We start from the raw sequence: 25,244 nt of genomic DNA, 5'->3' as shown, positions 1-25,244 counted from the left end.
GGTGGAAGGTGAGGACAAGGGGGACTCTGATCTTGTTACGAGTGGGGGAGATGGGGAGTGAGAGCGGAGCTACGGGATATAGAGGAGACCCTGGTGAGAGCCTCATCTAGTCGAAGAGGGGAAATCCCGTTCCCTAAAGAATGAGGACATCTCCGATGCCCTGGTTTGGAACACCTCATCCTGGGTGCAGATGCGACGTAGATGGGGGAATTGGGAGTAGGGGATAGAGTCCTTCCAGGAATCAGGGTGGGAAGAAGTGTAGTCCAGATAGTCATGGGAGTCAGTGGGTTTATAGTAGATGTCAGTCAGTAGTCTGTTATTCTGGGCAAACACACAAACAATGCAGGAATATTCAATTTCTCCTTAAGTCTTTGGAGAAATTGTCAGTTTACTCCAGAAAAATATTTAGCTATATCTTAAGAAAGTTAATGCAAATAAATCAAACCAAGTTAGTTGAAGGCTATTTTTAGAGCAGAGCACAAAGACTTGCTTTTCTCCAACCCAAATATTTGACAGTGTGCTAAAAGGAATTTTTAAGTCAGGTTAAAATGAAGAGCTAAAATATGATGAAAAGGGTCACGGGTTATTCAGAATACAAGTATATGGACACTCACCAACACTTATTTGTGAAGGTTACATTGAAATTCACTGGACACCATTTTTAGATTTTTCTTTCCTATCTCTATGCTCCAAACCCAAATAATAATCTATTTAAAATGCAATTTAATTTCCATTAACACATTTGAAGCTTCTTGCACAACTGCATCAAGATTTAAAAGGGGAAATTAATTTAGTGATTTGATATCGTGACAAGAATCAGTGTTCTGCAAGTGATAAAAGGAACTGGAAAAAATTAATTCACAGGAAAAAATTAAAATGCAAGAGCAGGACTCCATGCCTACAAATAATTGTGTGCATTATTCTTCACAATGAATGCTAATGGGTTATTCCTTCTGAAATGCAAATCAAATTTACAGGTATCTTAGAACAGTTAAATTGTGAAATTATGCAGTTACAGTTGATTTTTCTCTTTTGATTATCCTTTTTTGATATCTCCTCCAGCCCCACAAACATCCAAGACTCTCCAGACCATCAATTCACCACTTTTGCTTCTGTGAACTTAATTACTCCTTGACTGACAACAATGCCTTCAACAGCCAAGGCCTTAAACTCTGAAATAAAACCATTCAGCTGGTCAGGCAGCATTTCTAGAAAGGGAAACCAGAGTCATCCTCTTAGACCTGAATCACCCTTTCACAAATGCTGCCAAATGTTTCCAGCATTTTCTGCTTTTCTTTTCAGATTTCCAACATCTGCATTCTATGCCTAATGCTCCGTCTCTTCATGTGTAAGAAGGAAATGCAGATACTGGTTTACAACAAAGATAGACACAAAATGCTGGAGTAACTCAGCGGGTCAAGCAGCATCTCTGGAGAACAGGAACAGATGACCAAAGTTCCCCATTTGACCCAGTCTCATTTGCCCACATTTGGCCATATCTCTCTATACCTTTCCTACCCATGTAAATGCCCAAGTTCCTTTGTTGTTTGATACACTCCTGCAAACCGCCTCAAGGTGTCTTATTACTTTTAAGACACAATAGAATGGGAAGTTCTTTGCCATCACAAATCTGGCAGTGGGCATCATGGTAGCAGAGATAGTGGAGAATCTGCCTCAGCTCCAGTGATGTGTGTGCGTGTGGTTTACACATTCACCCTGTGACTGCATGAGTTTCCTCTGGGTCTTTTCTTTCCCTCCCACATTCCAAAAATTCCTGGGTTAAATGAATGCTGTAAATTGTCCCAAGTGTAGGAGAATGGTAGGAGTTGATGGGAATGTGAGGGAGGGAGTTTAAGAGGGAGTTAGATGTGGCCCTTGTGGCTAAGGGGATCAGAGGGTATGGAGAGAAGGCAGGTACGCGATACTGAGTTGGATGATCAGCCATGATCATATTGAATGGCGGTGCAGGCTCGAAGGGCCAAATGGCCTACTCCTGCACCTATTTTCTATGTTTCTAAGTGGGATTGGTATAAATGGGCAGTTGATGACCAGGCCAGACTTGGGCCAAACGATCTCTCTACATGCTGTATACCTCATTGCCTGACTATGATTTAAAGTACCAGAAACTAGATGAATAAAGAGCATTAGTCACAAACTGTAAATAACCCATTTTTGTTGCAGGATCTTGATAGAAAAGCAGTTTAAAACAGCGTGAAATTATCTGTATTTTTATCTTTGGAAAGGTAACAAAGATGAATCAGATTGTAAGATGTCATTGAAAATTTACCATCACAATTTACCTCCAGTAATCAACATTGACTCGAAGCAGTAGCTGAAATGCAAAAGAATCTGATGTTTTGTGGCAAATTGTGCAAATTCCATTTGTAATACATGGTGATTACTTACTTACCATTCATTTATGGAATAAGAATGGACGAAGGGCAATTGACCCATTAGCCCCATGGTGGGTTGATACAAGAGCAATCCAGCTAGTCTTATTCTCTTGCCCTCCCCTCATAGCTCTGCAATTTGTTTACCCCGTTCCACGCTGAATGCCACAAATGAAGCTACCTCCACTATCTCCCTAGCAGTGCGTTTCAGATTCTAGCCACTCACAGCATAAGAGGTTTTATTAACTTTCTTAGGTAAAGTAATTCATAAATATGATGTAAGGTAATGTAAATCATAACGTCATCCTTCATTGCAAAAGGATTTGAGTATAGGAGCAGAGAGGTTCTACTGCAGTTGTACAGGGTCTTGGTGAGACCACACCTGGAGTATTGCGTACAGTTTTGGTCTCCAAATCAGAGGAAGGACATTATTGCCATAGAGGTAGTGCAGAGAAGGTTCACCAGACTGGTTCCTGGGATGTCAGGACTGTCTTATGAAGAAAGACTGGATAGACTTGGTTTATACTCTCAAGAATTTAGAAGATTGAGAGGGGATCTTATAGAAACTTACAAAATTCTTAAGGGGTTGGACAGGCTAGATGCAGGAAGGTTGTTCCCGATGTTGGGGAAGTCCAGGACAAGGGGTCACAGCTTGAGGATAAGGGGGAAATCCTTTAAAACCGAGATGAGAGGAACTTTTTTCACACAGAGAGTGGTGAATCTCTGGAACTCTCTGCCACAGAGGGTAGGTGAGGCCACTTCATTGGCTATATTTAAGAGGGAGTTAGATGTGGCCCTTGTGGCTAAGGGGATCAGGGGGTATGGAGAGAAGGCAGGTACGGGATACTGAGTTGGATGATCAGCCATGATCATATTGAATGGTGGTGCAGGCTCGAAGGGCCGAATGGCCTACTCCTGCACCTAATTTCTATGTTTCTATGTTTCTAAAGGGACTCCAGGGCACTTACTGGCTAGTTTTTTACCCTGCACATACATCTACAATAAGTAAGACATTAAAATAGTTCCTACCAAGATCCAACAAGCTACAAAAGTATTAGACCATTTAAAAAAAGATCAATAATATAATAGTTTTCAAAAGCTCTAAACATGTGGGAATCCAGCAGATTTACAGTATCTCAGAGATTCTGCCAAACCCTGAAACCCATAATCACACTTCTTTATAATTTAAGGACATTACGTGTACTATAAGATGCCATCAATCTAGCATCAAGAATAAGTAGCCTATAATAATTTAAAAAATAGGAGTAGCCCACTGAACTAAACCATGATAGACCGACACCCTGTCTCCGTCCGCCCGCCCACATTGGTTACTTGTGATGAAACCGAATTTTAGTTAAAAATATAAGAAGATATTAAATTGACTTCTGGGCTAGCTTACAGCTTATATTTAGTCTCAAATTAGGCTTGCCTTAGGTTGCGGGTGTGTGAGATAATAAATCCTATAACATTGTCTCCCAAGTGAGGAAGTGACAGAGAGAAGCTAGAGATATCTTTGAAGTAAGATGCCATAAACCAAATTACCAATGTTTATGGGGGAGGATGCGATAGAGGAAGAGAGACATAGCTGGTCACATCTTTGAAGCAAGAGGCAATAAAGCAAATGGCCAATGTTTTTAGTATATCTTGTACCATGTAAACAAAAGGCCTTTGATGTGATGCATTCTGTGGAAACCTTTTCCTGTACCTCTGACCATGACTAATGTCTGTGGAATGTGCTCAGGGGACAAAAAACCCTATTTAAGGCAATGTAATTCTGTTGTTAAGGAAAGGTGGCTGAGCACAGTTAAGTGTCTACATTGGTCACTTAGCTGGAATCCTCGCTCCCTTCCATCGGCCGATGTTAAGTAAAGTTTTGAACTGGTCTACCAAACAGTTTGTGTGGTGTCTGTTTATTAAGAAGCGAACCTGGTTTAGTAGTTATAAAAGTAGCTTTTTCACTTGTCCAACTCAACTGAAATTGAAAATATTGAATGTTGAGCTTAAACCTAAGGGAATTATTAAACAAGCAAAATAAGCCAATTTTTTTTTTGAAATGGGGAAAATACATTCTAGTAAAGTTTTAAATACATGGTCAACTTTGATTTTCGACTAATTAAAACTGAACAAAAAATACAAAAATGAAGATAACAGCAGACCAGAAAAGTTATCAACCGATATGTTAACTCTGTTTCTCCCTCCACAGAAGCTGCCTGACCAATGGAGTAGTTCAATAATTTTCCATTTTTATTATTTTGCGGCACAATAATTTACATAATGATGATAATATATTCGAGCAAAATATACAAATTCAAACCAGTGGAGAGAAAACATATTTAGCCTTTGATGCAAAATGGACAAAATAATATTCTTGTAACAGTATAGTTTTGCAAACCCACCATTAATGGATTTTGGCTTCTTTGCCATATACTCTTTCCACTTCCGCGTACTGTACTGGTTAGCTGGAGGAATCATAGTGCTGCTCACAGTACAAGACAGGTAAAAAAGTGCCCCCACCTGCAAGTACAAGTAAAAATTGGAATTAAATGATATTTAAAACAATTGTCATTTTCAATGCAGATTACAGAATGTCCATGAATAATAGTCAGTAGTAAATGTACTTTTTTGCATAAATAGGTGCCGTGAAAGAAAGCAAATGTCATTACACATAAACACGAGACAATACATTCACTCTACAATGACCTGAAACATCACCCATTCCTTCTATCCAGGGATTCTGCCTGATCCGCTGAGTTACTCCAGCATTTTGTGACTATCATAATGGAATGGGTTCATCACAAGAGTCACTATCCCATGATTTTGGCAGTTGGCGAGTTCATTGTGGGGTCCCTGGGAGGTGGAAATAGTGGTAATCTTATTAAGGAGCAATGTGACAGTATTTGTACACCTAGGCCAAAGAAAGGGAAAGATGGAGAAATATGTGCACACATAATAAATCTCTCAGGAGATGTCAGCAATAGTAACAGGGAAGGGTATGAAAGATAAAATGTTAGCTGATAAATGGCAGGAATAACCCTGAAACTGAGAAATTCTCAGGAAAAACCTATAAAGAGCAACAAGAATATATATCGAAAAAAATGAATGCCTATTGAATCAACTATGGCCAGCCACTGTCCCAAAAAAACGTGATGTTCACTATTAAATATGATTAATCGTCATCTACACCTATCCTCACCCCTAACAACCAGTCTCCATTTCCCTCAATTCCCCCCAAAAGATTCCCACATATTAAATGGACCGTCCCTCCCCGGGATCTTTTCCCATCGTTCAAAATTCTTCAAGCCACAGGACAGTTTCTCAACAACTAATCGGTCACTCACTCTGAGATTCTTGAATGCCTCAATGAGAATACCTCTCACTCTTCCAAACTCTGCTATGTTTAGATCAACATTATCCGATTTCTTCTCACGGAATAAGCCATTGAGCCCAGAAATCAGTCCAATGAGTCCCTGTTGCACTGGCTCCAAAGCAACCATATCCTTTTCTAAAGTCCAAGCCAATGGAGTGCCAAACTTGGAGTGAAGGACGCAATCATTTATGAGAAGCACATCTAATCCCAGAAGGAACCAGTACATACCTTGCCTTGTAGAGAGGAAAGTTGGTTCAGCAAAAGCTTTGATTTGCTTTCGATGTCACTGTGTAATAAACTGCTGTATAATTTAATCAAGGTACTCAATGTATTAAAAATATGGTGATATTTATCAACAACACAAAATATGACCCCTTAATAATCATATTCTCCAAAAATTCTGAAACATATTAAAATGTGAAAGCAGGCCTCAAGCCCATTCTTTGTACATTCTACACGTTGAAAGTTAACATGTATTCTATCGAAACTTGAAGATTAATCATACAGAACATTAATTTAATACAATTTTCTTCAGTTTATTCAGCAACAATTCCATTTTATAATCTTATTTTTAACTCGAGGGAATTGCTAAGCCTCTTACAGAATAAACATGCCAGAGCCTGCAAGAAATAGCTTCAGCACTGAATTCATGTTTGTTCTTTCTTTAGTGCAGTTCCTTCTTAAACATCATCATTAGTGTGTGTGTTTTCGAAGGAGGAACTGCAGATGCTGGAAAATCGTAGGTAGACAAAATTGCTGGAGAAACTCAGCGGCTGCGGCTTCAGTCTGAAGAAGGGTTTCGGCCCGAAAGGTTGCCTATTTCCTTTGCTCCATAGATGCTGCCTCACCTGCTGAGTTTCTCCAGCATTTTTATCTATAACCATATAACCATATAACAATTACAGCACGGAAACAGGCCATCTTGGCCCTACAAGTCCATGCCGAACAAATTTTTTTCCCCTTAGTCCCACCTGCCTGCACTCATACCATAACCCTCCATTCCCTTCTCATCCATATGCCTATCCAATTTATTTTTAAATGATACCAATGAACCTGCCTCCACCACTTCCACTGGGAGCTCATTCCACACCGCTACCACTCTCTGCGTAAAGAAGTTCCCCCTCATATTACCCCTAAACTTCTGTCCCTTAATTCTGAAGTCATGTCCTCTTGTTTGAATCTTCCCTATTCTCAAAGGGAAAAGCTTGTCCACATCAACTCTGTTTATCCCTCTCATCATTTTAAAGACCTCTATCAGGTCCCCCCTTAACCTTCTGCGCTCCAGAGAATAAAGACCTAACTTATTCAACCTATCTCTGTAACTTAGTTGTTGAAACCCAGGCAACATTCTAGTAAATCTCCTCTGTACTCTCTCTATTTTGTTGACATCCTTCCTATAATTGGGCGACCAAAATTGTACACCATACTCCAGATTTGGTCTCACCAATGCCTTGTCTCACAAATGCAACTTGCCTTGTACAATTTTAACATTACATCCCAGCTTCTATACTCAATGCTCTGATTTATAAAGGCTAGCATACCAAAAGCTTTCTTTACCACCCTATCTATATGAGATTCTACCTTCAAGGAACTATGTACGGTTATACCCAGATCCGTCTGTTCAACTGTATTCTTCAATTCCCTACCATTTACCATGTACGTCCTATTTTGATTTGTCCTGCCAAGGTGTAGCACCTCACATTTATCAGCATTAAACTCCATCTGCCATCTTTCAGCCCATTTTTCCAAATGGCCTAAATCACTTTTGGAAATCCTCTTCATTATCCACAACACCCCCTATCTTGGTATCATCTGCATACTTACTAATCCAATTTACCACACCTTCATCCAGATCATTGATGTACATGACAAACAACAAAGGACCCAACACAGATCCCTGAGGCACCCCACTAGTCACCTGCCTCCAATCTACCCACACTAATGATGAGACAACAGACAACACATAAGAATACTTCAAAATACCATTATTTAATTTAAGAGAAAAAAACAAAAAAACAATAACCGATTAAACTGTTAGTTCCAATGACTGGATGTTGAGTCACACCACTGCTGTATTGGGCCTGCTAACCAATCTAGTATTGACTGAAAATACTGACAAAGGAAGGCAAAGGCAGGAAATGATGAGAAAATACTTGTAATTGTTCACTCATTAACACAAAACAACCTACAGGAAACAGTACCTGTACAGCAGCTAACATTCACAATAAATGAGTTGGCTTCAAAGAACAGCCTCAATTTCGTCTACATTAGTTTTTCCGTACTCTATTTGTAAACTGCGAATAAAAAATATCCGGTCATGAATTTCACAAAAAGTTGCAATAAATTGAATGGATCTTTACAACCATTACATTCTGTAACCAAATAACCAAAATTAATTAGCTTATTTCTAATGATAGTTAAAATAAGCCAGAAATATATGTAGAATTTTACTTGTGGCAGGTATTCATTCTTATTTAAATGATTGGAAAATCTATAAAGTCATCGTGCAGAACACATGTTGGTTGCTATTTTTAGATGGAATTTAACGTAGCAAAATGAGAAGTCAGGGAATTTGCACTTGCAATATTTCCCAGTGATGAAAGATTAAGAGCTTCCAGGGAAAGAGAAATTTGGGTGTTCACGTATGCAATCACAAAAACCTACACAAAATGAATCAAAGAACATACATGAGTATGTCAGAGGAACAAGCCCATTCACTCACGATGTCTGTACTAACCATGATGCCAATTTAAACTGCACATCTGCCGGCACACAGTCTATCTTCTTCCACTCCAGGAGTCTGTCTAAATGCCTCAAACCCATGCTGGAAATTCAATTAATGACCATTCTCATCCTGGTCATTCTCTCTCTTCTTTCCCGTCAGGACAGGGAGATATAAAAGCCTGAAAGCACATACCACCAGATTCAAATGCAGCCTCTTTACATAGACACTAGACAATAGGTGCAGGAGTAGGCCATTCGGCCCTTCGAGCCAGCACCGCCATTCACTGTGATCACAGCTGATCATCCACAATCAGTACCCTGTTTCTGCCTTCTCCCCATATCCCCTGACTCTGCTATCTTTAAGAGCTCTATCTAACTATCTCTTGAAAGTATCCAGACAGTTGGCCTCCACCGCCTTCCGAGGCAGAGAATTCCACAGATTCACAACCCGCTGTGTGAAATAGTTTTTCCTCATCTCTGTTCTAAATGGCTTACCCCTTATTCTTAAACTGTGCCCCTGGTTCTGGACTCCCCCAACATCGGGAACGTGTTTCCTACCTCTAGCGTGTCCAAACCCTTAATAATCTTATATGTTTCAATAAGATCCACTATCATCCTTCTAAATAAGATCCCCTCTCATCTTTGTAAATTAGTAGAACTTTGTTTTTACTCAGGGTATCAAGAACCAACAAAGTACAATGGGTAATGGCACAAATCACCAAGCGCTGTTAATAAACTTGAGTGGTTGAACGGTCTACTGGTATATCTGCATTCAGCAGACTCCTAAATTAAACTAATACTGGCAGGTCGATTCTTTGAAGTAAAATAAAAGTAACAAAGATACTGTATTTCACAGAAATCAGAAGGTGAATCAGAACAAGTATGGTTGATAGTTAACTTGTAAAAGAAAATACACGTGTGTAGGAAGGAACTGCAGATGCTGGATTAAACCGAAGATAGACACAAAAAGCTGAAATAACGTCACCTATTCCCTCTCTCCAGGGAGGCTGGCTGTCGCACTGAGTTATTCCAGCTTTTTGTGTCTGTCTTCAAAAGAAACTACTACCTACAAAAAGTAAGTGAAATCATGCAAGTTAACAACAAGGATACAATTCAAAATCAATCCCAGACTGAAAGCAAGATGGAAGGTCTGAGAGCGCCACCAACTGCACAAACTCCAGCACTGGCTTGTAATAATGGAAAACCTGGAAAATAAAACAAATACAAACTTTACAAGGCAATGCCACAAGGATGCAGAAACAAAATTCTTTAATGGAAAGGAATATTTATAAGTAAACATTTTTAAAAAAAATGTAAACTATTTATGTGGTAATTTACCAATTTGATATCTATGGTCAGTGCTTTAGTGCAGTGCAGTGCAGTGCAGAGCTCGGTTGAGCTGTGGGACTGACTACCATCGCCCGGTGGGGTAACAACATATCGCCTCAGCGCAGAGGGAGAATGAGGAGGGAAGAGACAGTAACCTTAAGACTTTTGCCTCCATCACAGTGAGGAGGTGCCTGGTGAACTCACTGTGGTGGATGTTAATTTGTGTTTATTGTGTGTTTTATTGTTTATTATTATATGTATGGCTGCAGGCAACGACATTTTGTTCAGACCGAAAAATCTGAATGACAAATAAAGGATCTAATCTAATCTAAAAAAAAATTAAATAAAAATTATTTTGTTGGTTTTATCCTGCAAAAATGCTTGTATATTGCAAAGCTCAACAAAATTACAAATAATAATTAAAGCACCTTGCGTTTTATGTGGAGGTTACCGGCTTGAAAAGCAGCACCGTAATCAAACATATGCCAGGCACCATATGTGACTACGCTGGGATACAGTGCCAGACAAATTTGTGCACATTATTCTGAAAATAGGAGTGCAAAAATTAAACTTTGGTAGCCATTAGACAAGTGCATCATTTTAAAAACTCTTAAAGCAACCATGTATAAAACACGACGTGTCTATAAAATAATATATAGTGCATAATTCTACACAGAAACCTTGTGTGGCAAAATAATTTGTAAATAAAGCATAACTGAATTCCTATTTTCCTGATTCATTATATAAATGGCATCAAAGGATTGCTTATATTTCAGTAATACGCAGACAAGTTAATTGTTATTTTTCTAAGTTAAACATTGAGCGCATTACAGCTGCATATAAACAAGGTCATGATGAGTAAATGTATGTGATGAGAAGTTGAGGCAACACCATGGTACCTTGATCCTACACTCCATGTTAAAAGGAGTTCCTTAGCAGAGATATAGAGCAGGTGTACGGTTTAAACCTCACACTAATAGATATTGACAGCAATGCAAACGTCTTCAGGACATAAATGATCATAACACGGCAGATGTGGTTGAGGCACAAAGATAGAAATTATCCTTCACTTAATAAAGAACAATAATGCGTTTTATCTGAAGTGTTGGCCATTAGAGTGAATACATTGAATTCAGATGTGTGAACATTTAGTCAGAACTGGCTGATCTATACACATTCATCAGAGCATGCAGGCAAGAATGATAACGATAGATTCCTGGCGCATTATGATGGCCATTACAAGCTCACGGTGAAAATCAAGTTCGCATCTCCAGCTGTATTTGATGCTCCGGAAGTTGTGGTCGAGCAGGAGCTTATTAAATGGCACCACGAGTTTTGAGTGCAGGCTCTCAAGCAGAACCCAGGAAACGTGACCTCTGAAGCAAACTAGGGAAAAGAAAAATTGTCTTGTTACAAATGACAAGGTATTATTTGCTTTCATACAAAGCAACCTCTACAAATTTACATACTTAGGTATTTAAAAAGCATGCATGCATAATCTAATGGAGTGCTTCAACCAAATTTTACCATACAATTTAAGAAGTTAATAGATACTAACGTTTTTATTTTGTTAGGGATTATTAGGTGTGAGCTTTCTTTAAGTGTGGAGAAATGAGGGTAGCAGTAAGAGTCACAAACAAGATATACAAACAACAGATACAAGAAACTTCAGATAGACCATAGAACAGTACAGTACAGCACAGGAACAAGCTCTTCAACTCACGACATCGGTGCTGAATATGATTCCAAGATGATGCCGACACATATTCAATAACCCACCATTCTCTGCATATCCATGTACCTATCTAAAAACCTCAAATGCTGCTATCATATCTGCCCCCCCCCCCCCACCACTCTCGGCAGCACATTCAAAGCATTCACCACCTTCTGTGCAAAAAAAATGCTGCCCCATTTATCTCTTTTAAACTTTGCTTCTCTCACCATAAAGCTATCCCCCCCTTTAAAGGTTATATGTAAATATGCCAGGATGTTGAGCAAAAATCAAAGTTTCCAAGGAACTAAACGGGAACTAGTCTTCAATCTAAGATAAAGATAACTGCTTGAATAAGCACCACTGTTTGACAGAGCAGTCTTTCAAATGTGTGAAAGAAGGCTGTTTGGGATGTCTGCATTCCTATTTTGAGTGTCTGGATTATCAACAAATCTTATAATATGCATAGGTGTTCTCGTTCGTTTGAGACGTTCAGTGAAGATGTGCTCCTCTTGTAAATATGAAATTCTCTAGATTACTTGGCCATAACCAAAATGTTGGAGTAGACTATCAATTCTAATGAGTGAAGCTGTATTTAATCACCATTAGTTGTCTATGTGCAGAAGGAATATAAAGCCTTAATGTAGTTGAGTTCAGTGAGATTTTACTTAAAATGCCTGCTTGTCATGCTGAACAAATAGTGCCCTCCATAATGTTTAAGACAAAGACCCATCATTTAGTTATTTGCCTCTATACTCCACAATTTGAGATTTATAATAGAAAAAAAATCACGTGGTTAAAGTGCATTGTCAGATTTTATCAAAGGGTATTTATATACATTTTTGACCACCATGTAGAAATTACATCTATGTTTATACATAGTCCCCCCATTTCAAGGCACCATAATGTTTGGGACACATGGCTTCACAGGCATTTGTAATTGCTCACGTGTGTTTAATTGCCTCCTTCATGCAGGTATAAGAGAGCTCTCAGCACCCAGTCTTTCCATCACCATTGGAACATGTGATTGCTGTTTATCAACATGAGGACCAAAGTTGTGCCAATGAAAGTCAAAGAAAGCATTATGAGACTGAGAAACAAGATTATAACTATCAGAGACATCAGCCAAACCTTAGGCTAACCAAAATCAACTGTTTGGAACATCATTAAGAAGAAAGAGAGCACTGGTGAGCTTACAACTCGCAAAGGGACTGGCAGGCCAAGGAAGACCTCCACAGCTGATGACAGATGAATTCTCTCTATAATAAAGAAAAATACCCAAACACCTGTTCGACAGATCAGAAACACTCTTCAGGAGTCACGTGTGGATTTGTCAATGACCACTGTCCGCAGAAGACTTCATGAACAGAAATACAGAGGCTACACTGCAAGATGCCGTAAAAATAGATGGCCTGGTTGCAGTTTGCCAAGAAGTACTTAAAAGAGCAACCGCAGTTCTGGAAAAACATCTTGTGGACAGATGAGACGAAGATTAACTTATATCAGAGTGATGGAAAGAGCAAAGTATGGAGGAGAGATGGAACTGCCCAAGATCCAAAGCATACCACCTCATCTGTGAAACACGGTGGTGGGGGGTGTTATGGCCCGGGCATGTAAGGCTGCTGAAAGTACTGGTTCACTTATCTTCATTGATGATACAACTGGTGATGGTAGTAGCATAATGAATTCTGAAGTGTATAGACACATCCTATCTGCTCAAGTTCAAACAAATGTCTCAAAACTCATTGGCCAGCGGTTCATTCTACATCAAGACAATGATCCCAAACATACTGCTAAAGCAACAAAAGAGTTTTTCAAAGCTAAAAAATGGTCAATTCTTGAGTGGCCAAGTCAATCACCTGATCTGAACACAATTGAGCATGCCTTTTATATACTGAAGAGAAAACTGAAGGGAACTAGCCCCCAAAACAAACAGAAGCTAAAAATGGCCTGGCAGAGCATCACCAGAGAAGACACCCAGCAACTGGTGATGTCCATGAATCGCAGACTTCAAGCAGTCATTGCATGCAAAGGACATGCACCAAAATACTAAACATGGCTACTTTCATTTACGTGACCTTGCTGTGTCCAAAACATTATGGTGCCCTGAAATGGGAGGGGGCAATGTATAAACACTGCTGTAATTTCTAAATGGTAAAACCAAAATGTATAAAAACTGGAAGCGAAAAGACCAGGACAAATCAGGGCCAGCAACAGATGACCTCAGGGAGGGTGGTTCCCTGATGGACCAATTGCTCGTCTATCAAGATGGATACATCATTGCAAACTGTGGAACTGGTTAAGTGACTTTTAGTGGAGGAAGATGGAGGAGCAAGGGGAAAGGGGAAGGCAATGTATGTAAAGGCTCCCTAAAATTAGAAAGTCTACGTTTGGTCTCGCCAATGCACAAGAGCCCACATCGGGGACACCAGATGTACTAGATGAAGTTAGTCCCACTGCCACTCGAACCTTTCTGTCCTGTGCCTCCTTCATTACCAGTGAGGCCACACTTAAATCGGAGAAACAGCACCTCATATTTTTGCTTGGGTAGCTTACAACCCAGTGACATGAATGCTTAAAGGGCCTCTCCCACGAGCATGCGACTCCATGCGGCAAGTGCGACCTAAAGTGGTCGCTTGAGCCGTACGACCTTGCGGGGCCGGTCCCACTTCGATCGCCGGAGCTGTATGGAGTTGTGCGGAGCTGGTCCCGACAAACAGGGCTCCGAAAAACTGACCGTGTTCCAAAATTCCGCACGGCAACGGTGGGACCGGCCCTGTACGGGGATCACTCGACCTCCGCGCGGCCCCCGCTTCCGGTTTGGTCGCGCTTGCCGCATGCAGGTCGCATGCTCGTGGGACAGGCCCTGAATGCTCTAATTTTAGGTGAGTTCCACATGCGCCGCCCTCACCTCATATCCCCTAACCCTTCCTCCACTAAAAGTCAAGTTAACCAGTTCCACAGTTCAATGATGTATCCCACTTGGGGTCACACCATGCCAAGTCAACAATTGGCGTATATGGGAATCATCTTGCCTGAATCCATCTGGTGCCGGCCCTGATTTGTACTGGTCTTTTCTTGCTTTCAGATCCCTCCCCTCTACAATCAATCTGCAGAATGGTCCCAACCTGAAATGTCACCTATCCATTTTCTCCAAAGATGCTTTCTGACCAGCTGAGTCACTTCAGCATTTTGTGTCTATCTTTACCATGCATGGTGGCTGCCTTACATGCCAGAGAACTAGGTTTGATCTTGACTAGGGGTGCTGTCTTTACAGAGTTTGTACATTCTCCCCCTGACCTGCGTGGGTTTTCCCCGGGATCTCCGGTTTCTTCCCACACTCCAAAGGCGTACAGGGGAATCATTGTAAATCATTGCTTAAATGTTAGTCAGTTAGTTTGGAGGGATTTTATGTGGTGGGGGGGGGGTGAAGGGGAAAACTTTAATTCTTAGTCCCCTACCTGGTCGGAGAGGCGGGGAGCGGGCAATGCCTTACCGGGTCGCCGTGCAGTAAGCTCCGGAGCGCTGTGGCCGCCGACTCCCAACATCGCGGAGCTGGGGCCACGGTCGGCGCCGGTTGGAGCTCCGACCCCGGCGAACTCTACCCCTGGCTGCGCGGCGCTCCAAATCCAGCGCGGCCCGCGGCCAGACGCCCGCAGCCCCAGCTCCGCGATGTTGGGAGTCGGCGGCCACAGCGCTTCGGAGCTTACTGCACGGCGACCCGGTAAGGCATTGCCCGCTCCCCGCCTCTCCGACCAGGTAGGGGACTAAGAATTAAAGTTTCCCCCTTCACCCCCCCCCCCCTTTCACATAAAAGCCCTCCAAACTAACTGACTAACATTTAAGCAATGATTTACAGATGTTTAAGTGTCTCCCTGGTCTCCGGGGAGGAGGCAGCCGCTACAGTAGTACAGACCTGGGTTGACCGGGGGTCGTTTCGGGTCAAGTTTGGCGCCAAACGCGAGCTTTGGTGTGCAGACGACATCCTGGAAAAAATGTCCGGTTTTCGGAGCTTTTCGGTTTCCGGAATTTCGGATAAAAGGTTGTGCACCTGTATTTCATTCATCTCCTCCCATTTACACCTATTCCAGTTTACACTTACATTTCAAATTTACACAACTTGCAGTATCTTTCTTTCTAATAAAACATCCCAATTGCGATATTGGGATGTTTTTTCCATATTCCCATATATATTTCCCTATATTCCCAATTTGGATATTTTCGCCCATGAAATATAGAAAAACAGGAACCGTACCTTTCGTTCTTGGATGCGTACTTGCCCTCTCCACAACACCAATGGGTCGATCGCGTTCGTTAATTTTTCAGGATCTACAACAGTTGCTCCCAGGTACTCTGCAATTTTCTGCCAACTACAATGAAATAATTTATGTTATACACTTGGAGGTGGAAATAATAAACAGCAGCTCGCAACTTCTACACTTCCGTTACGCACTCGTGTCTCACCTCCTCCGAATACGCAGACCTCCACTCACAAAGTAACAGTTCCTATATTGTCATCTAGCCTGCTGACAAGGGAGTTGCTGCTGCAGTCTGTCAGGCTGACCTCTACCGTGCTGAGGCCAGGCGTCACCACTCAGATTTTCATTACCTACTCCTTGAGGAACATCAGGCCAGCATGTTCCACACCATCAACGATCTTATTGTCTCAGGCAATCTCCCCTCCACAACTTCCAACATTATAGCTCCCCAATCCCTTACTGCCTGTTTCTATCTACTTCCAAAATCCACATGCGGGACTGCTGTGGTGCACCCAGTGCTTCTAACTGTCCCTTCCCCACCCAACTCCTCTTCAAATACCTCGATTCCATTCTGTCCAGTCCCTTCCAAACTACAGCCGTGACACCTCAAATTCTCCTCAATAATTTCCAATTCCTAACCACCCCCCCCCCACACATCACCACATTTTCACCATGGCAATCCAGCCCCTTTACATCTCCATTTTCCATCAGGAAGGCCTCAAGGCCCTCCGGTTCTTCCTTGAACATCTCAAACAAAAGGTTCAAAGGTATTTTATCGTCATGGGTACCAATTAAGATACAGTGAAACTCGATTTACCATAGTCATACAAAAAAAAAATCAACCAAGACACACAATTACATAAAAGTTAACATAAACATCCACCTTCCAACATGTCCGCTAACACCATATCCCGCCCTCTGACGTTCCATTTCTTTCCTTCTCCGACACCCCTTCGTCTCCTTTTCATCTCTAGCGTTTCTCACTTCCTCCACCCGCTGCCAATCATGCACCAACACCCCCCACCCTCCCACATCACATACATCCACCTATCATTTGCCATTGCCCCATCCAGCCTCTCTTTTCCAGCTTTCTCTCCACTATTCCAAATTTAAAAAAAAGTCCCAAACTAAAATGTCACTGTCCATTTTCTCCACAGATTCTGCCTGACTCATTGACTTCCTCTATCACTTTGCGTTTTGCTCAAAATCCCATCATCTGCAGTCTCTTGTTTCTCTGAATTTACTTGGTTCTTGGGGATTGTCATGAATGGTTTGTGCTTTAGTTTTGTCCTTTGCCAGGCTGAGAAGACTCTGTGTCGATACAACTATTCATTATTTTAAATCAATTTGGTCACAACTCAGCTGCCACTGAAGGGAAGAGAGACCTATTGATTTTTACTCAGGATAACTGTGATTTAAAAAAAAATATACACAGTTTATCTAACTACTTGTCTTTCAGACACAATTCCCCTTAAAATTGTGAGCTTGCTCAAGTTACCTACCATTTGCCAACCTTTGTTGTTATGGTAATTTCTGCTGAATGCCACTCTCTCAGGTGCTTAAATGCTCCCACAACAGGCAGCCAATCTTTCAGCCTCGGAATATCTCTGCCAGAGACGAGCATGATTAGGTCCAATGACACTTTGCCTATCAACAAAAAGGAGAAACATTTCAAAGTTCAGGCTTCATTCAAAGCATTAAAAAAACAGTGTTTCAACCGCAACAATATGCATTTGCACTTCCACACTCTTTATGAAACAACCGCAAGAATATCAGAAATAAATTAAACAATTCTGTGATCAACTGAAGGAAATCCACATTAGGCAGGAAATGGTGTTGGATAGCTTGTTGGGACTGAAGACTGATAAACCCCCAGGGCCTGATGGTCTGCATCCCAGGGTACTTAATGAAGTGGCTCTAGAAATCGTGGATGCAGTGGTGATAATTTTCCAATGTTCTACAGACTCAGGATCAGTTCCTGTGGATTGGAGGGTAGCTAATGTTATCCCACTTTTTAAGAAAGGCAGAAGAGAGAAAACAGGGAATTATAGACCAGTTAACCTGACATCAGTGGTGGGGAAGATGCTGGAGTCAATTATAAAAGATGAAATAGCCGCATATTTGGATAGCAGAAACAGGATCGGTCCGAGTCAGCATGGATTTACGAAGGGAAATCATGCTTGACTAATCTTCTGCAATTTTTTGAGGATGTAACTAGGAAAATGGACAAGGAAGAGCCAATGGATGTAGTGTACCAGAAAGCATTTGATAAGGTCCCACATAAGAGATTAGTGGGAAAAATTAGGGCATATGGTATTGAAGGTAGAGTGCTGACATGGATAGAAAATTGGTTGGCAGACAGGAAACAAAGAGTAGGGATTAACAGGTCCCTTTCAGAATGGGAGACAGTGACTAGTGGGGTACCGCAAGGCTCGGTGTTGGGACCGCAGCTATTTACAATATAAATCAATGATTTGGACGAAGGGATTCAAAGTAACATAAGCAAATTTGCAGATGACACAAAGCTGGGTGGCAGTGTGAACTGTGAGGAGGATGCTATGAGAATGCAGGGTGGCTTGGACAGGTTGGGGGAGTGGGCAGATGCATGGCAGATGAAGTTTAATGCGGATAAATGTGAGATCCAATTTGCTGGCAAAAACAGGAAGGCAGATTACTATCTAAAAGGCGTCGTTGGGAAAAGGAGAAGTACAACGGGATCTGGGGGTTCTTGATCATCAGTCTATAAAAGTAAGCATGCAGGTACAGCAGGCAGCGAAGAAAGCAAATGGCATGTTGGCCTTTATAACAAGAGGAGTCGAGTAAAGGAGCAAAGAGGTCCTTCTGCAGTTGTACAGGGCCCTAGTGAGACCACACCTGGAGTATTGTGTGCAGTTTTGGTCCCTGTGGTGAATAACTGTGGTGTCATGTTTTAGAACAGGGAAGAGTCTGTATCCCTCTGTTCTGTTGTGATGTATGCTGGTGCTTGAATCTCCCATTTAACTTTGCTATTCCTTTATAGGTTGGCTTGGACCCTGCCGTAAGTAGATCTAAAAACAGCATCGACCTGCTTGCTGACGTCTAGGATTTTTAGTGCATCACCAAGAAACAATTCTGTCAGATGAGTTTACACCCCCAAAAGATAAATGTAAATCTGTTTACAAATCTAGTTATGAATCCTTTGGGTGGTACATCTCACCAAGGTCAGAGAGAATCTCAAATGATGCAAGAGGAAAATCAAAAAAACAGCAAAGCTGGAAATTTGAAATACAAAGAGAAAATTCTTGAAACACGGCATCTGTGAAAGCATTAAATAATTCATAACAATTTTCAGTTTGCTTTTGGACAAAAAGAGCACATTTTAAGATTTTAAAAAATTGACGTCAATCAGCCTGCCATTACTGCAATTAATTTGAATATTGAAACTTCGCAACGTTGCAACGCCAAGAGACTATTGAAAGTATGCGGAGAGTTACCAGGAGGAGGGAGTTTATCTGCAAGCCGATGTAGACCCTCTGCTGCCTCTTCAAACAACCTATAAAACATAACATATCCACAGATAATTTGCAAATTATTATTAATGTGATAAATAAAATGCAAATAATTTAGAACATAGAACAGAAACAACTCCTTTAGCCCTAGATGTCTGCGCCAAACATAATGTCAAGTTATTGTTTAAGAAGGAATTGCAGATGGTAATCGAAGGTAGACAAAAATGCTGGAAAACTCAGCGGGTGAGGCAGCATCTATGGTGCGATGGAAATAGGCAACGTTTCGGGCCGAGACCCTTTTTCAGACTGATGTGAGGGTGGGGGAAGAAAAAAAGAAGAGGCGGAGACAGTGGGCTGAGGGAGAGCTGAGAAGGGGAGGAGAAAGCAGGGACTACCTGAAATTAGAGAAGTCAATGTTCATACCGCTGGGGTGCAAACTACCCAAGTGAAATATGAGGTGCAGCTCCTCCAATTTACGGTGGTCCTCACTCTGGCCATGGAGGAGGCCCAGGACAGAAAGGTCGGATTCGGAATGGGAGGGGGAGTTGAAGTGCTGAGCCATCGGGAGATCAGGTTGGTTAATTCGAACCGAGCGGAGGTGTTGTGCGAAGCGAAGCTCTAGGTCTCACCGATGTAGAGCAGCTGACAACTAGAGCAGCGGATGCAATAGATGAGGTTGGAGGAGGTGCCAGTGAACCTCTGCCGCACCTGGAAAGAGTGGTTGGGTCCTTGAATGGAGTCAAGGGGAGGAGGTAAAGCGACAAGTGTTGCATTTCCCGCAGTTGCAAGGGAAAGTGCTAGGAGAGCGGGTGGTTTGGGTGGGAAGGGACAAATTGACCAGGGAGCTATGAAGGGAGCGGTCTCTGCGGAAAGCAGACAGGCGAGGGGGTGGGAAGATAGGGAATTGAAGGCAATATCTCCAAGTTTGCGGATGACACTAAGCTGGGGGGCAGTATTAGGTGTGAGGAGGATGCTAGGAGACTGCAAGGTGACTTGGATAGGCTGGGTGAGTGGGCAAATGTTTGGCAGATGCAGTTTAATGTGGATAAATGTGAGGTTATCCATTTTGGTGGCAAAAACGGGAAAGCAGATTATTATCTAAACGGTGGCCGATTGGGAAACGGGGAGATGCAGCGAGACCTGGGTGTCATGGTACACCAGTCATTGAAGGTAGGCATGCAGGTGCAGCAGGCAGTAAAGAAAGCGAATGGCATGTTGGCCTTCATAGCAAGAGGATTTGAGTATAGGAGCAGGGAGGTTCTACTGCAGTTGTATAGGGTCTTGGTGAGACCACACCTGGAGTATTGCGTGCAGTTTTGGTCTCCAAATCTGAGGAAGGACATTATTGCCATAGAGGGAGTGCAGAGAAGGTTCACCAGACTGATTCCTGGGATGTCAGGACTGTCTTATGAAGAAAGACTGGATAGACTTGGTTTATACTCTCTAGAGTTTAGGAGATTGAGAGGGGATCTTATAGAAACTTACAAAATTCTTAAGGGGTTGGACAGGCTAGATGCAGGAAGATTGTTTCCGATGTTGGGGAAGTCCAGGACAAGGGGTCACAGCTTAAGGATAAGGGGGAAATCCTTTAAAACCGAGATGAGGAGAACTTTTTTCACACAGAGAGTGGTGAATCTCTGGAACTCTCTGCCACAGAGGGTAGTTGAGGCCAGTTCATTGGCTATATTTAAGAGGGAGTTAGATGTGGCCCTTGTGGCCAAGGGGATCAGAGGGTATGGAGAAAAGGCAGGTACGGGATACTGAGTTGGATGATCAGCCATGATCATATTAAATGGCGGTGCAGACTCGAAGGGCCGAATGGCCTACTCCTGCACCTAATTTCTATGTTTCTATGTTTCTATGTGGCCAGTGGTGGAATCCCGTTGGAGGTGGCGAAAATGTCGGAGGATTATTTATTGGTTGTGACAGCTGGTAGGGTGGGAGGTGAGGACAAGGGGGACTCTGCCCTTGTTACGAGTGGGGGGGGATAGGGAGTGAGAGCAGAGTTACGGGGTATAGAAGAGACCCTGGTGAGAGCCTCATCTATAGCAGAAGAGGGGAACCCCCGTTCCCCGAAGAATGAGCTGGGTGCAGATGCAGCATAGACGGAGGAATTGGAAGTAGGGGATGGAATCCTTACAGGAAGCAGAGTGGGAAGAAGTGTAGTCCAGATAGCCATGGGAGTCAGTGAGTTTATAGTGGATGTTGGTCAGTAGTCTATCACTTGCGATGGAGATAGTGAGGTCTAGAAATGGTAGGGAGATGTCGGAAATGGCCTAGGTGTATTTAAGTGCCGGATGGAAGTTAGAAGAAATGGATGAAGTCAGTGAGTTGTGTGTGGGTGCAGGAGGTAGCACTTTCAAGTTAAACTAATTTGTTCTCTCGGCACATGATTTATATCTTTCCATTCCATGAATACCCATGTACTCATCTAAATGTTTCTTAAACGCCACTATGGCAACTGCTTCCACCATTATCCCTGCAGTGCATTCCAGGCATTTATCACACTGTGTAAAAAAAGGTGCCCCGCATGTCTTTTATCATTCCTGCTTCTCATCTTAAACCTATGCCCTCCAGTATTTAATATTTTCGCTTGGGGAAAATGACTTTAACCTAGCTACGCCTCTCATAATTTTATATTCTTCTATCAGGTGGCCCTGCAGCCTTTGACACCCATCTCTTTCTGACAACCAAGTCTTTGTAATGGCCATAACACACATTCCATGCACTTACCTGGCTCCAAGCTCATCTGCTTTGCCCATGATACTCCCTGTAACATATTTTAGCCTATCAGTCCACCTCTAACGATTAGTCCCTCCACCCACCCAGTCCCAACCAGTCCTACGACCAAATGCCCTGATTTCCCACATGTATGCAGGTTACACCGAGTCCTGCCCATTCAAATATCATCCATTTTGTTTGCTTCATTGTCTGATCGTAAAACATTGCCCGTATTTTAAAATCCTTACCACAGATTTCAGACTCTAACATGAATTCATTTTTCCTATTTTTATAACCTCTTCAGAGATATGAGAGTTTCTTCATTTCTGGTCATCTGGGCCCCTCACATGTAATTACATAATTTACTATCATGCTCCCAGCTGCCAAGATTCTAGAATTCCCTCCCTCAACTTCTCTGCCTCTCTTTATTCCTTCGAATCCTTTATTTGTCATTCAGACCTTTCGGTCTGAACGAAATGTCGTTGCCTGCAGCCATACATGTAATAATAAACAACAAAACACACAATAAACACAAATTAACATCCACCACAGTGGGTTCACAAAGCACCTCCTCACTGTGATGGAGGCAAAAGTCTTAGGGTTGCTGTCTCTTCCCTCCTATTCTCCCTCTGCGCTGAGACGATACCCCACCGGGCGATGGTAAGTCAGTCCCGCGGTTCAAGCTCCGCGGCCCGGTGGTGGTCGAAGCTGCCGCCCTCCAGTCCAGAGGACACAGTTGTTGCCACGGGAGCTCCAGAAAACAGGCACCAGCCTGTGCCCTGCGAGCTCCCGACGATGTCATCCACTGGCCCGCAGTCGAACCCCGGATTCAGGTCGCCACCACCAGAACGCCGCCTCAGCCACCGGAGCACCGTCTCTGCCCCGAACCGGGCTGCCCACATGGGAGCGTCTCAGCCCCGCACCGGGCTGCCCCCACGGGAGCGCCTTCCAGCCGGGAGCCGGGCCGCCCACACGGGAGCGCCTTCCAGCCGGGAGCCGGGCCGCCCACACGGGAGTGCCTTCCAGCCCGGAGCCGGGCCGCCCTCACAGGAGTGTCTCAGCCCCGCGCCGTCCACCCTCACGGGAGCGCCGAGTCGAGCCGCTGCCCGAACGCCGCCGCAGTTCGAAGACGGCCAGCCTCGCGTTGGTAAGTCCTGGCTGGCTCTGCCTCCGGATCCTCGAGGTCGGTCGCAGGTTGGAGGCTGCCAGCGCCTCCATTAGGCCTCAGCTCAGACGGGGGAAGAGAAGGGGGATACGACAAGAAAGTCGCATTCCCCCGAAGAGACAGAAAGCCCTGTTTCACCCCCCCACACATAACACAACCTAATAACCAAAAGTTTAACTAAACAAGACAAAAAAAAACCATAAAAAGTAAAAACAGACAGATTGCAGGCGAGCCGCAGCCGTTTTACAGCGCCGCCACTTCCGGGTAAGATTATCCATAATACCTGCAGCAAAACATGTTTCAAGATGGAAACATTTAGTCTGTTTTTCCTTTCAGAGATGTAACAGAGATGAGTATAGAAGTTGGGATGTAATGTAAAATTGTACAAGGCATTGGTGAGGCCAATTCTGGAGTATGGTGTACAATTTTGGTCGCCTAATTATAGGAAGGATGTCAAAATAGGGGGAGTAAGGAGGAGATTTACTAGAATGTTGCCTGGGTTTCAGAAACTAAGTTACAGAGAAAGGTTGAACAAGTTAGGGCTTTATTCTTTGGAGCGCAGAAGGTTAAGGGGGGACTTGATAGAGGTTTTTAAAATGATGAGAGGGATAGACAGAGTTGACGTGGAAAAGCTTTTCCCACTGAGAGTAGGGAAGATTCAAACAAGGGGACATGACATGAGAATTAAGGGACTGAAGTTTAGGGGTAACATGAGGGGGAACTTCTTTACTCAGAGAGTGGTAGCTGTGTGGAATGAGCTTCCAGTGAAGGTGGTGGAGGCAGGTTCGTTTTTATCATTTAAAAATAAATTGGATAGTTATATGGATGGGGAGGGAATGGAGGGTTATGGTCTGAGCGCAGGTATATGGGACTAGGGGAGATTATGTGTTCGGCACGGACTAGAAAGGTCGAGATGGCCTGTTTCCGTGCTGTAATTGTTATATGGTTATATAACCTGATCTGTCGAGTAATTCAGCTTTTCTGCTTTGATTTCAAGGTCAATAGGATATTCCATTCAAACTGACATTGGTGTTGGCTTTGTGCTTTTTTTTTTGCCTTTGCTCATACTCCCTTCTTTACTGTCCATCAGTTCTCTTCAATCTATTATTGAGATCACTTATCTCTCCTCCACAATATTAAACATTGCCTCAGCCTGCTAGTCATTGTGTTATGGGGGGGGACATGTTTTTTTGTCTCTTCCTTCGGGGGGGGAATGCGACTTTTTCTTGTCGTATCCCCCTTCTCTGCCTCCATCTGCGCTGAGGCCTAATGGCGGAGCTGGTGGTCTCCAACCTGCGACCGACCTCGAGGCTCCGGAGGCAGAGCCAGCCAGGACTCACCAACGTGAGGCTGGCCGTCTTCAGGGCTGAGGCAGCGGTGGCCCGAATCGTTGATGCGGCGTTCCAGCTTTCGGCAGCGGGAATCGGAGCTGAGACTGTGGGACTCGGAACTGATGCAGCGGGACTCGGAGCTGTTGCAGCGGGACTCGGAGCTGAGGCTGCGGGATTCGGAGCTGATGCAGCGGGACTCGGAGCTGAGGCAGCGATGGCCTGAGCTGAGGCAGCGGGACTCGGAGCTGAGGCTGTGGCGGGCCGACTTGGAGTGGAGACGGTGTTCCGGCTTTTGGCAGCGGCGACATCACCACGGAGGTCCGCTGGACTGGAGGGCGGCATCTTCGGCCTGGGTCGCCTCAGCGCAGAGGGAGAACAAGGAGGGAAGAGACAGAGACTAAGACTTTTGCCTCCATCACAGTGAGGAGGTGCTTGGTGAACTCACTGTGGTGGATGTTAATTTGTGTTTATTGTATGTTTTGTGATTTATTATTATTGTGTAAAAGGTCTGAATGACAATAAAGGAATCAAATCAAAATCAAATCAAATCAAATCTCATGACTGCTTATTTGTCAACCTCATATTCCCCATTTGTCTCAAAACATAATTGCACTCCAGAATCTGAGCACAATAATCCACATTATTTTACAGTACAGGACTGCTGCACTGTCAGAGATGAGATCTTAAACCAAGAGCAATCTCCAAAAAATAGCTGTGCAATAATGGAAAGCTGGGATTAATAACAAATACTTGGTGGGC

General features: G+C 43.1%; 1 protein-coding gene across 1 annotated transcript in view; it reads right to left on the bottom strand.

Moving 5' to 3' along the window:
* The window catches only part of mtbp (MDM2 binding protein), a 74,770-nt gene that overhangs the window by 39,311 nt on the left and 10,215 nt on the right, over positions 1–25,244 (bottom strand). Inside the window, exons 5-11 of the mRNA XM_055634715.1 lie at positions 19,254–19,312; positions 17,283–17,427; positions 15,777–15,891; positions 11,059–11,196; positions 9,592–9,686; positions 5,986–6,058; positions 4,787–4,904 (exon numbers count right to left, since the gene is read on the bottom strand). Coding sequence (XP_055490690.1) covers positions 4,787–4,904; positions 5,986–6,058; positions 9,592–9,686; positions 11,059–11,196; positions 15,777–15,891; positions 17,283–17,427; positions 19,254–19,312 — 743 coding nt within the window. The remainder of the gene's footprint in view (positions 1–4,786; positions 4,905–5,985; positions 6,059–9,591; positions 9,687–11,058; positions 11,197–15,776; positions 15,892–17,282; positions 17,428–19,253; positions 19,313–25,244) is intronic.

Source organism: Leucoraja erinacea, chromosome 4, assembly GCF_028641065.1.
Source record: "Leucoraja erinacea ecotype New England chromosome 4, Leri_hhj_1, whole genome shotgun sequence".
NCBI classification, from domain to species: domain Eukaryota; kingdom Metazoa; phylum Chordata; class Chondrichthyes; order Rajiformes; family Rajidae; genus Leucoraja; species Leucoraja erinaceus.
This window is presented reverse-complemented; position numbering and strand designations above follow the sequence as displayed.